The 14,164-nt window shown below is 42.2% G+C and overlaps 1 protein-coding gene across 1 annotated transcript; it reads left to right on the top strand.

Annotated features, from left to right (window-relative positions):
- klhl43 (kelch-like family member 43) lies at window positions 1-13,998 on the top strand. Its single transcript, XM_018699002.2, is given in 8 exon segments — window positions 1-202; window positions 6,824-7,483; window positions 8,578-8,726; window positions 8,836-8,984; window positions 8,986-9,183; window positions 10,036-10,335; window positions 10,444-10,619; window positions 11,174-13,998. Coding segments are annotated over 7 exon segments (2,097 nt in total). The 5' UTR covers window positions 1-202; window positions 6,824-7,169; the 3' UTR covers window positions 11,985-13,998.
- The last annotated feature ends 166 nt before the right edge of the window (window positions 13,999-14,164 follow it).

Raw genomic sequence — 14,164 nt, 5'->3', positions numbered from 1 at the left:
GGACCCTGATTACCCCTCTGACACTAACACACACACACACACACACACACACACAGCACTCTGACAGACTGACAGAGGACGGAGGGACGAAGCAAAGAGGAACCTGTGAGAGAACAACAACAAAGAAAAAGAAAGAACGTAGAACTGAACCAAAAGAAAGCAAAGGCAAGGAAGAAGAGTGGGAATCAGGCAGGAGAAAGAGGTAAAACACATTTAATTTTATTGCATTACAGCTCAACAGTTTGTAACTTGAAGGATTAAAGCACATTTGTATCTTAAAATCTCCACTTGCACTTTTATTTCCATCATAATTCCCTCAAATCTCCCTGTTTTTTGACATTAACAATAACACAAATACACACAGAAGACAGAAAGCGCATATCAAATACACGTTTCATGGTGTCACCATGATAAGAAATCACTTACAGTCATATTTATTTAACTGTTGAATGGAAACAATGTGAAGCAGTTGCCAGTAGATATAACTATACTGCAGGGGGTGTACGTCCTTCTCTTTCCAGACCATAAAACACATACATGTTGTGTGGGTCAGCACCTATAAATACCCTCATGAGATAGGCAAAGAATCTCAGCTGCAGCCACAAACTGATAGAGGTGGTGGGTGGGGAGGGATGCAGGGTGGTGGACAAAATAACAGGAACACCTTCTCTAATCCAGTAGCTTTACATTTGATATCAGTTTGGGATTGAGATTTGAGATTGTCAGTGAAATTGGCTGGTAAAGTGTTTGTAACTGATGTCTTTGAATAAACAATAGCTGAAAGAGGAAACTGTCACTCGACTCTGTGGCTCCTCTCAGCACTATGAAGTGTTTTAGTGTCTCTCAGCTCATCGTTTGGCCGCCTGGTCGACAACTTTAATCTTTTGATTCACTCTCACTGCTCTACCATCACCATTTCCAGCCATAGCAGGTAGCTGCTTACAGCAAAAAAACTCGCATTTAGCAGCTAAAGAGCCTGATATTTCTCTCAGGAGCTGGTGGAGACCAAAAACAGAGCTAAAAGACTTAATATTGGAAGTACAATCATCTGGAAGCTAGAAACATGACTCCAAATGACTGCTTGCCTGTAACTGCTGGATGCGTTAATAGTCAACAAGTTTACGATATAAACGTTAAAGGTGATGATCACAACTTGTCTCTGTTGCCCCCTGGTGGCCAAAAAGGCAGGTTTAAAAGGAGATTTTGAGAAATACACTCATTGACTTTGTTGCTGAGAGTTAGATGAGAAAACTGGTACTAGCATGTCTGTACACTAAGTATGGATTAGCTTAGCTTAGCATAAAGACTGGATCAGTCAGTCTGGCGTCAATTTGTCATTTACGAGTGTAAGAACATGTTGTTAATTCTCTCAGAAGTCACACAGGCTGCATCTGAAATCACTGACGACTCACTATAAAGTGAACTATTCAGTGAGTTTGTCTTTTAAAATAACGACAACCATGTTATGAACATTTGATTAAAATAATAAATGTCAAAGCACAACAATAAAGACACTCAGTGGATGTGAAGCAGGAGAATCAGAAGAAGTCTCCTTGAAAACACAGCACTGATGCACACTGAGGTTGATGTCTAAAAATAAAACGTCAGGGCCTCTGGTGCTTAGATTACCACCCCTGTTCTTTTCTTACACACTTAAACAGTTTATTTTCCAGTTTGAATTAAGACACACACACACCACCTCCTCCACACTGAGGAACAAGGTCTTTCTGAGGACACACTGCCACTTTCATTACTGTGATGTGGTTTTAAACATGTTAAAACACAGAAGACGAGTTGACACAGAGAAGGTCAAGGATGTAAATAAACACAAATCAGTCCAGAGAGGTGTGAGATGAAGCTGCAGCTCACCTGTCAAGATCAACCATCTGGGTCAAAACGCTGGCAGTGATTCAAACTGATCTCTATTTCTGTCTGGCTGCATGTTTATATTAATAGCTTTCAGAGTAATCTATTACAGATATCACACAGGACAGCAGGAGCATCTGGCTTTTGTACATTTTGATCCGAAACCATAATTTTTGTCACTGACAATCCTCACTTTAATTCTTCACAAACTCAGTTTATTCTCATTCGTTCAGGTGTCTCTTGAGTTTCTGGGTCAAACATCTGACATCTGAGACCTTTCAGAATTTGGTTACATTTTCCAAAACCTTACAGCTCAAGTTTCTCACACAAGAATAATCAGAATCAGCTTTATTGGCCGAGTATGTTTGTGCACACAAGGTTTTTGATCTGAGTGCTGAAGTGCTGAGTACTGTAATTAGTGTTCTTTTATTCTACAGTGTTTTCTTATTCTTTGTTTTATGTTGAAGTGTGATATATACATTACTGTACAGACTATGTTTGACTATGTTTTAGTGTTTCAGGTTTGCACAGGTATTCTGTGTCGTTCAGTGTCTGCAGTGATGTTCTGACTGTGAGGTGTTCGGTACTGTACACTGTTCGCTGCAGTCTGTTCTTGTCTTGTTTGAGGCCAAACGAGACACTGATGGATGTGCAGAGAACAGACTCGATGATTGTAGAGTAGAAGAGGGTCAGCTGCTCCTGAGGCAGGTGGAACTCCCTGAGGTGGTGCAGGAAGGGTTCCTCCTGAACTCGTGTTTTACCTCCTGTCCACGCAGCACACAGACTCATCGCTGTCTCAGATGAGGCCGGTGGCTGTTGAGTCGTCTGCAAAGTTTAACATAAGACTCTCCTGGGGTAGAGCAGAGTGAGAAGAGCAGTGAGGAGAGCACACATCCCTGGGGGCTGCCAGTAGGAAGTTGGGTGATCCACTGACTGATGGTGTTGAACGCTAAGCTGAAGTCCACAAACAGGATCCTTGCATATGTGCCTTGGGAGTCAAGGTCTTGCAGGACGTAGCAAACTGCAGGAGATCCTGTAAAGTAGAATCAGGAGTGCTAACAAGAACAGGAAGAGAATAAAATGATCTGCAGATGCTTTAAGACCATGTGTTTTTCAGGTTGAGACTATAGTGCTGTTGTTTTGAAAGGAGATGCTGTTGTTGGTTACAGTATATTTGTCAGTGATGAAGATGAGGATGATGGTTGTGGCTGTGGGGAGGTGGGGGTGAGGTCTGGTTCCCAGTTTGGTGGATGACAGAGCAGCTGCTCCCTGCATTAACCTTGGTCCCAGATATTCCTAACGGCTGATCCATGCAGAGCTCAGATCATTTTAATGCCGACAAATCACTTGGGTTAACGACTGATTTGTTTGTTTGGTTCTGATTTTATATTTCACAGACATTGTTTTCAGTTTCTAGGTACATTTAAGTTCAGGTTCTGTGCTTCAGTACACTTCAGAGGTGCATGTACTTTACATGACTATTTACATTTTATGCTACTTTATACTCTACTCCTGACTGATTCAGAAATATTTAGCTGATTATACTTTTGTACCCTCACTAAAGTTAGATTTTGAATGAAGGACGTTTACTTGTAATGGAGTATTTTTAGTGCTTGTACTTTAGTAAAGAAGTGGCTCTATCTGTGTGAAATGTGCTGAAGGAGGAGGAAGTTCTTGAGCATCTGTCACAGTTTTAAGAAAAAGCAGAAAATGTATCTTTTTTTTTTTTAAATTGATGTCTATGAAACCTGTGTTTATTAAGATCATTACACTGCTCACCAGTCAAAACAAGAGATAGATATTTTTAATCTTCCACCCTGCTGCTTTCAGGTCTATCAAATATTTTTTTATCGTCATCCTGCCTCTTTCTGCCACCATTTGGCACTAACACTGAATTTAACACCTTCCCATTTGTCTTTAATGGCTCTGTGCCCCTGTGATGATCAGACTGAGAGGGTCACATTCACAGAAAGACTGTGTTCGTACTGCAGCACTTTGGATCATCAGGACTCTCTGATGATATGCGGTGTCCTGGCTGCTGGACTTTGCCGTTTCAACTGTTTTACAGGGGATTGCAACATCTTGTGTAGCCTATACGGTCTGTAACTGTGAGCCCCTCCTCTTCATATGACACCGACAGCAGCTGTCCTACATGATCCTGTCTCCTGTCCATGTGTGGAGCCCGTTGGCCAGCGAGCCAATAGGTGCTATTTAAAAAGAGCCAAGTTCAGACACAGAGCGAACGGGGAGGGGTGGAAAGAGAGACATTTGTGGTCACTGCAACGGAGTTGTTGGTGTTGGAATACTTTTGCCATGAGGACAGAAGTTTACAACTAAAGTTACAACCAAACTGGCATTTTGATTGGCTGAAATTCAGGTTTGAGAGATTCAGGTTTCGGAAACAGTGACTGGCAGCAGCAGAGTTCACAATGTCAGTGTTATTTCAAATGATGTTATTAAGAGGAAGATCAGACACCTTCTGCAGCAAAACACTGAGGAATAAAAGGGACATACTTCTTGTCCTTGACATAGAAAAAAGAATGGAAAATCTCTTAAAGTGGCGATTTGTAAGTGTTGCTATTGCTACATAGCTAATGTTCGGATTAACAGCTGTTTACATAGACTTATCTGGAAGAAATGTCACAAGTTCAGCATCAAACTTTGTTCCTTTACTTTGCTGTCTCCAGTGGTAGAGACCAACACCAATGTTTTGCCTCTAGTTCACTTCTTTTATTCGCCTGAAGTTAGCATGCTAACCAGCTAACCCAGGCCCTGAGGCCTGTCTCATTACTTTCTGATGGCAAGTCACTGTAGCATCCAGGAAGTAGGGATGCTACCACATTCAGCAGCAGAGATAACTATACAACATTTACATGTTTGGTGATATTTGCATGATCATATTTATATCTATGATTTTTACCTTGTGAACGTCTGACTGAAACATCCTCTTAATACAAAATGGTGGACAGATCCTGTTTTTTTTATTATCTGAGTCATCCCCAAAAGACTGAGATCAACCTATAGCTTCTTTTAATTAATTTAGTTTTAAATTAGTTGTCTTTGCATGTCCAGGTCGCGTCCTTTTTTCTTTTTATTTGTTTGTTTAGTTTGGACATGTGTGTTGTCAGGAGGAGGTCAACACGTGGTTCAACAAAACAGTACTTTTAGTTTCTAAAGTTGTGGAAAGGTCTGAAAACATTTAGTGTCCCAATAAAACCATTATGATACCTCCTAAAACGCCCTGACTTTTGCTGAAACTCACCATTCTCCTGTTGCCCTGCCAAATTTGTTGGACGTAAAACTTTGTTTTCTTTTGTAAAGAGACGGTTAAAAAAAGTTAAATGTCATCAGAGAGTTTTCCATAAAGAAAAAGCAGAGTAAGAGTGTGGTCTCGAGCTTGGTGCGTTGTGCCTATGCACACAGACTTTACTATTTTCAAACTGGCGTTTTGGTTTAGACCCAGTGTAAACTGCTTTCACTCTTTTTTTCTTTTTACTGATTTTTCAAATTAAATGACATGAGACACAAGCACAACATTCAACATCCAATTCCTCCCACCCATGTCTTAAGCACTCCTTCACAGCCAGTACAACACACCCATAAAACACAAAAAAGGCCACAAAAAATTGAGATACATGACCCTTAAATCGATTTAATGACATCTAGGAAACTCCACACACACCATTTCTCTACCTCTCTGAATATCAGCACTCAAACGTGATCCCCACACACACACACACACACACTCCTTCGCTCTGCTCTGCTGCAGTTTGCAGACCTCGGCTCATTGCGAGCATGAATAAGATTCCCCAGTTGCTCTGTGGGTGAAACACACAGCATGTGAAGTGCAGCGATGCATCCTGGGGGCCACTGTTAAACCACAAACCCAACCCTGAGGAAGAAGACACTCGCACCTGTCAGTCACGGTTGCCACCAGCCCACCGAGACAGAGTTAGTCTGCGATCCTCGGTTGGATTTAGAAGAGGTGTTGATACTCAGCCTGTGTTTTGTTGTGTTGTGTGAGATTAACTGAGTAATGTGCATCTGTCAGTGGGTTTGGCGTGGCCTTGGGTGGCCACAATGATTCAGTTGTTTATCAAGAGTGCACCATTTGCTTGGAGATATAAAGACACATTGTGGCAGACGAGGAGAGATGCAGCGAGGTGGAAAGAGATTTTTGTTTTCTGTCTGTCAAAACGAGAAAGGAAACTGATTTTAAAAGTATATTTAAAACCCCTTAAATATATATTTTCTCAGTGTTTTTCACCATAAGTAATGAAATTGTGCGTCAACACAGTTTTCTCTCCGTGCTGAGCTTTTCTCAGTGGACCTCAGTTAGACAAATGTGATCTGATCTCATAACAATTTAATAAAAATCTGATGACATGTTGCCAGTAAAATCTGACCAAAAACAGATTCACAGAGTGAATGTTAATCTCTCAATTAATTCCACCTCAGGAGGTTGTTTGCTGTATGTATAATCATGAATATTTAAAGTTATACTGAAATATTGGTCATAAAAACAAGTTTTCAGAGGCTTTAAGATAACATATCAGTATTTGAGGGTCATTTTATCCAACGTATATCAACTTATATTACAAATATCATATAATCTACATAAAATTCAACATTATTTTTGGAACAAAATCCCTAGTTTTCTCCCTGTTTTCTTTGTTTTTGTGTGTCTTTTCAGTGCAGGAGGAGTTGAATCTTGCTTTAAATACAAACTTACATCAGAGTAGCTGAAAGAAAGGAATTTTTAAAAGTAAACAGTTTTTATAGAAGTTTTTATACTCTAGCTATTGAAATTAATGGAAACTCACTGAAATATCCAAAAACTCTGATATGTTAAGAAAATGTTGGAAAAATGCTGCAGTTACACACATATAAACTGCATTTTAAAAGATGCCTTAAATGAGGTTTTCACATTGTGTTTTTACTTTTCCCTCTTTTTCAGGTGCTGTGTGCTGTGTTCAAGTGGAACCACCAACGAAATCCCAAACCATCTAAACCAGTCTGTCCATTAAATTATTCCTTCTGCTCAGAAGAAGACAATACATAGTTACAACATCCAGCCATCAGCAGAGAGCTTCTGCTATTTTTCCGTTAGTAAAAAAAAAAGTCAGCACTTATCTCAGCGTCAGGAAACATTTCTTTTTGTTGACCAGTTTGATTTTTAGGAAGTGAATCGGTGTCCCTGTCAGTCAAGAAGTCACCTCAGAAACTAACCTTACTGTAGGAAAACATCTACTGAAGTAAATTTAAGACTAAAAGCTAGAAAAAGCCAACCTTAACACTTGAAAATGGCTCCAAAGAAGAAGGCCTCCCGTCCGAAGAAAGCAGCCGTGGAGCCCATCGCCCAGGTCGCCATGGAGACCACCCAGACTCAGCTGAAGGTGGAGAGCCTCGGTAACGGCGTGGTGGTGGTGGAGAGCGGGGTGAAGAAGATCGAGCAGATGGCGGCGCTGGACATCGCCCAGCTGAACAGCCTCAACCTGCCGCTGCCGCCGCCTGTCATCAAGCCCGGAGAGAGAGGCCTCGGCCTGGGCAGCGAGCTGACACGACCCCTGCACGGCAACGCCCTGCTGGAGGAGCTCAGCAAGATGCGCCAGGAGAAGTAAGTTCTGACACCTGGAGTCACATCATAACTGTACTGGACCTGATATTAAACTATTCTGATACAATATTAAATAACAGTACAATTACGATATAATTTCAACAATACAACAGTTACAATATGGTGTAATATAAATAATAATATAAACGTAATGTAATGTAAACGATACTATACAATTACAATACAATACAATTACAGTATATTATAGTACAACGCGATACAGTCACGATACCATAGAATTATGATACAATATAATTACAAAATCATTTCAACAATAGAATTTCAATACAGTTGCAATATGTTGCAATTGTGATATAATACAATTTTGATACAATAGCTACAATTGCAATACAACACAATTACAGTATGTTATAGTACAGGTACAATCCGGTACAGTCATTATATCTAAGATACAGTTTGCAATATACTTATGATATAATTTCAACAATACAGTTTCAGTACAATACTGTTACAATATTGTAGAATTACGGTATGATACAATTATGACATGATGTAATTACAGTGTTCTAGAATTACAACATGATTCTATAGAATCACATTTGCTACATTGTAATTGTATATGTTTAAATACATCAGAATTATGAAAAGATTACAATATTATAGTGCATCGTACTCATTATAATTCTATTGTATCGTTTCATATTAGATCATAATTGTATTGTGTCATAATGTAATTATATCATATTGTATTGTACATGTATTATATTGTAGTTGTATCATATTGTGTCACAGTCGTAATGTATCTGAGGACCCTGTTTACATAAATGTAAAGTGAAACTCTTTCTGATGCCTGAGAGCATCAAATCCATATTATTCTCTTATACTGGGATTTCTTGTTGGGCATTATTCCATCATATAGTTTCATATTTTATAATTAAATTAAATGTTACTTTATTTTGTTTCATAGCCGATAATATTTTTTGGTATTATAGCATCACGTTACACCTTTACATTCAAGAAAATGACGTGTGATGTATCATACATCATTTCATGATGTCCTGTATAGTCTCATATCCTACCACACTACGACAAATTATATATTTTTATGTGGTACTTTGTCTTACCTTCCTCAGGTTCCTGACTGATCTGGAGTTGGCCTGTAAGACAAAGGCCTTTGACGTCCACAAGCTGGTCATCTCCTCGGTCAGTCAGTACTTCAGAGAGATTCTGGCCAAAGATCCTGGCATGAAGCGTCTGGAGCTGCCCTCCCTCTCACCTCTGGGTAGGCCAACCTGGAACAGATTAAATGATTTTTCACATTTAAAGCTGTTTAAGGGGATTTAGCATGTGAGATGTTAATCTTTGATGACAGTTGTGTTCTTCCTCTGCAGGCCTGGCCAATGTCATCACCTTCGCCTACCTGGGTCGCGTCCACATGTCCCTCTACACCATCGGCTGCACCGTCTCCGCCGCCGCCACCCTGCAGATCCCCCAGCTCCTCAAGATGTGCATGGACTTCCTGCTGGCCGAGCTCAACGTGCCAGACCTGCGTCTACATCTGGAACATCGCCGCCGCCTACGGCCTGCTGCCCGTGTGCGACGCCGCCCGCCGCTTCGTCCTGGAGAACTTTGTGCAGTTCGCGGATACGCCGCTGTTCACCCAGCTGACCCTGGAGCAGATCTCTGCCTTCCTGCAGGATGACATGCTGCTGTTGCCTTCGGAGGTCACGGCCTTCCAGGTCAGAGTTCAGATGTTGAAATCTGTAACTGAAAAATTCGGTTGAAATAGGATACACTCACTGTGTTTTACATTTGCTTCTGAATTAGTTCCTCCTCTTCTGGCAGAATAAATCATAAATCGTCCTGTTTAACTCGTCATTGCAGAAAGTCGGTTGTAATCCAAATTCAATATTCAAAAGCTTAACATGAATTAGTGGCAACATCATCTTCACTTCTCATATCCAAACTCAGGAGAAATGCCAGGTCTTCTTCGTCAGCCCTTCCTGCTATTTTCATCCAGACCTAAAAACAGACCCCAGACCAGCTGCTCAGAGGCCGACACAGAGCCATGAATCGAAGCCAGTCACCTGCAGGTCGACTGTGAGCAGAAACCACCAAGTATAACTTGTAAACTGTATGCAAGGAGAGAGCTCGTTTATTAATATACAACTCCAGGATGGACCTAAATAGACAGACAGCTGAGGGAGAGAGAAGAAGTGATGGTTGTATTTATAAACTGGACCAAATGAGAGTCTGTCAGAGCCTGATTGAAATGCTTCAGTCGGTCAAGCCAAGCCTTTTTTTTTCTTTTTTTTTAATAAAAGTTTTTTTCTGTTTTTCTCTCTTCAGTTTTCCTACTTTTTGGGGGCACTTAAACACATCAAATAACTGATCTATTTCTTAATTTTTCCAAGCAACACTTCCTATCTTACTCCTTAAGAGAACAGTATTTCTTAATGCGTTCAGTTATATTTTTAAATTGTTTAAAACAGTTTTGCAGCTACATATAAAACCCTTTTTGTAACTCTGATTTTGAAACAGTCTCTATAAAGATAATTATATTAAACATTTCCTGAAACGCCTCCCTCCAGCTCGCCATGAAGTGGCTCGACTTCGACGCCTCTCGTCAGCCTCACGCCGCAGAGCTCCTGTCTCACGTCCGGTTTGAAACGATCCCGGCGAGCGAGCTGGTGAGTCAGATCCAGCCGGTGCCCCGCATGATGATGGACCCTCAGTGTCACCGCCTGCTGGTGGACGCCATGAACTACCACCTGCTGCCCTACCAGCAGAACACCCTGCAGTCCAGACGTACGCAGGTCCGCGCCGCTCAGCAGACTCTGCTCACCATCGGAGGACGTCCGTCACTCACCGAGAGAGCTCTGAGCCGCGAGGTCGGTGCCTGCCAGGGTGTAGATTTGGTTTCAGAAGTTGGGTTGGGGACACATGAATCATGACATACATGAATCCCTCACTGACCTTTGACCCCCCTCGGTGTCCAGGTGCTGTGGAGGGACCCTCGCGAGGGAGGAGCCACCTGGCGCCACCTCACCCAGCTGCCGGCGAAGAGCTTCAACCAGTGTGTGGCTGTGATGGACGGCTTCCTGTACGTGGCCGGAGGAGAGGACCAGAATGACGCCCGCAACCAGGCCAAACACGCCGTCAGCACCCTCAGCAGGTCAGACTGAGGGACCAACACGTGCTTGTCAGCTTGTCAAACAGCGTCTGAACCCTTTTCCAATCAGTGTCACTTATCTCTCAACCAGACTCCATTGAAAAAAACAGTAATTTTATCTCACAGAACATGTGAGCTGCTGGAATACCGCTGCCTCGATCAGTTGGTTTGTTTGTGTTATTCTGTGGTACTTTTACTTATGTAAAGGATCTGAATACTTCTTTCACCACTTAAAGTCACACAGTAACACAAACAATCTAACCAATCAAAGCAGCAGAATACCAGCAGCTCCTGTGTGCTGCTCGGTAAAATTACTGTTTTTCTCAATGGAGTCTGGTAAGAAAATATCAGCGGCAATAACAAGCACTTTAGTGGACTTAGTTTGACAAACAGACAAACCTGGAGTTTTGTATGTTATTAAACTGTTTTAAATGAATTTTGGTCCAAGTGGTCTACAGACGCTCAGAGGTTAAAAGGTCAAACAGTCAACCGAAGCTGGAGAGAAATACCCAACACAAACCTCCTATAAACATGACTCTCTCCTCCACCTCCATCAGATACGACCCTCGCTTCAACACCTGGCTCCACCTGGCCAGCATGCGTCAGCGCCGCACCCACTTCTCCCTGGCTGCCAGCGGCGGGCGGCTGTTTGCCATCGGCGGCCGCAACGTGGAGGGTCTGCTGGCCACCACCGAGAGCTACCTGCCCTCCTCCAACACCTGGCAGATGCGCACGCCTATGGACGTGCCCCGCTGCTGCCACTCCAGCGCCACCCTGCCCTCCGGCGACATCCTGGTGACCGGCGGCTACATCAACTGCGCCTACTCCCGCTCAGTGGCGTGCTACAATGTGGAGACCGACACCTGGACCGAGAAGGCCTCCATGGAGACTCCCCGCGGCTGGCACTGCTCCGCCACCCTCGGGGGGAAGGTGTACGTGGTGGGAGGAAGCCAGCTGGGACCCGGCGGAGAGAGGGTGGATGTGCTCTCCGTGGAGGTCTTCTCTCCGGAGAGTGGATCGTGGAGCCGGGCCGCCCCTCTCCCGCTGGGCGTGAGCACCGCCGGCCTGTCCCCCCTGGCTGAGAAGCTGTACCTGCTGGGAGGCTGGAACGAGGCAGAGAAGCGCTACAAGGCGGCCGTCCAGAAGTACGACCCGGCCACCGACAGCTGGTCCATGGCCGAGGACCTGCCCGAGCCCACGGTGGGAGTGTCCTGCTGCACCCTGACCCTGCCGCCCCGCCCCGCACCGCGCCGGCAGCAGCACCGCAACACCCCGGCCCACGAGGAGCAACAGCAGCCGCAGCAACAGGCTGCAAAGAATCGGAGCAGAGAGAGCAGCGTGGCCCCGTCACAAACCATCACTACATAAAGACATGAAGCAGAGAGACTAGAGGAGAGGAGGGGTGGTTTAACCTCTGGAGAACATCTGGATTAGAGCTGCAACTAAATGATTAATCTGTGGATTGATTATTCAGTCAGTCATTTAAATCGTTTGGTTGATAAAATGTGAAAAATAATGTAAAAACATCCAAAGTGACAAAGGTGACATCTTCAAATAACCCAGAGATAATCAGTTTAGAATGAAATCTGACAGAGAAGGAAGGGAATATTCAGCATTTTTCACAGTTTGAGCTTGATAAATGACCTCAGTGATCACTCATTTATTATTTTTGGGTCGATCGATTAATTAAGTAATCATTTCCGCTCTAATCTGGATCATGTCTGCTCTTTTTCTGTTCACACTTATGAGGAAAAGTTAATTTATTTAACATTTTAACACCAAAAAATTCACTTTTTTTCCCCAAAAACTTTGTGATAGGCTGCATCAGTCAATAACAACCTAAAGATCCAAGACAAAGAGAAAAAATAAGCAGCAGCAAGGCTTGAATAACAATAATAACTTAATAAATTGTTAAATCAATATTTGAACAGGAAAATAAAATTAAACAAAGGAAGTTTACATTTTAGGGGCCAAGAAACACTGATAACAACAATAACAGACAGTTTAAAGAAAGTTTATGTAACTTTTTCTAAACATTTTCCATGAGTGACAAAAACAAATCACAGTAAATTTTAATTATATTGAGGCTGTAACAGAATAAGAGTTTATTTCTTATTAATTCAACTTTTCTTTTGCAAAAGGAAGAATGTGTTATTTCTCATTTCAAAAGTCTCACTTCTTTTTTGGGTCCAGAAAAAGGTCATGAAGCACTGATCCTGAATCCCTCTGAGGACTGTGATTTAATTTTTTGTTTGACATTTGTTGTCCTGCATCGTTACGAAAAATATTTACATGAAATGCCCAGTGCATGCATCTGTGCTGCAAGACAGAAAACAGAGCTTGCATGATCCAAAGTGGTCTCAGGAGGTTTTACAGTGATGGAGAAACAGAGATGAATGAAGGGATGAAGTGGGGAGTGGAGGAGGTGGAGGTGGAGAGGTGAGGGACGGAGGACGATGGAGGATGGAGAGACGGGAACAGCGGCTGTGTCTGAGTTTGGGTTTGGGTCGAGAAAACATCAAGACGAATGTGAATTCACCGGCAGTTTGTGTACAAAGATGTAACTAAGCAGAGTGTGTGTGACTGTGAACATGAACCGTGAATGAGTGTGTGTGTGTGTGAGAGAGAGAGAGAGAGTGTGTGGGCGCAGGAAACAGGAAATGAGCCATTTCTGACTAAAACTGCAGTAATTAAGATTTCTCATCAGGAAACTTGAAACATTTCTCACGAGTAAAGCAGCAGGCCGGCAATAAACAAACCTGTGTTTATTGTTTTTATTTATTTCAGTAGTGTAGCTCGATTGTGACAGAAATTATTTAAAAAGATGTAGATGTAGTACTTAAAAAAGAAAATTTTGTAAGTGCGATGGAGCGGACGGATTAAGAGGAGAATGTAACGAGGAGGAGGGAAGTGTTAAATCAGCAACACAGGTGAGATTTAAAATGTGGAAAAAAATGTACAAAAAGCATCACTGCACACTTTAGCTTCCCCAGGAAACCAACAAGACTGGAGAAAATGTGTTTTAAAAAAAAAAACATAAAAATATGAAAAATTTTGCAAAAAAAATCTGACAAAGAAAAATCTAACAAGATAAAAAGAGAAAATAAAAATATGTAAGTTCACCTGTGTTTGTGTTTTAAAGCATCTGCCTCCTCAAACATTTAATTTTTACTGAAACTAAGACAAAAACCAAACCAACTGAAGAACCAGTGAGACTCCAGCAGGAGAGAAGACAAACTGCTGGGAGCTGTGATTGATGATTATTGATTATTGATGAGGCTGATGTGGCTCTTTCGATCAGCTGAATCCCTCTGTATTGGTCTCCTTCTTGGCGCTGGTTTCTGTGGGGTTTCACTGAATAAAGCCAATCTAACCTAAACAAGCTGATTTCTCTGCCTTTTTTAAAAAATCCATTTTAATACAGACGGAGCTGCTGGGAAATGTAGTCTGACCACAGGAAGAAGCTCAGCAGGAGTTAAAATAAAATCCAGTTATTCTAAGAATTGTTAATTGAAGTTTTAGGGCATTTTCAAGGGATGTTTGTGTGT

Source organism: Lates calcarifer, linkage group LG3, assembly GCF_001640805.2.
Source record: "Lates calcarifer isolate ASB-BC8 linkage group LG3, TLL_Latcal_v3, whole genome shotgun sequence".
In the NCBI taxonomy this organism is placed as follows: Eukaryota; Metazoa; Chordata; class Actinopteri; family Centropomidae; genus Lates; species Lates calcarifer.
Note: the sequence above shows the minus strand (reverse complement) of the source record. Positions and strands in the feature narration are given on the sequence as shown.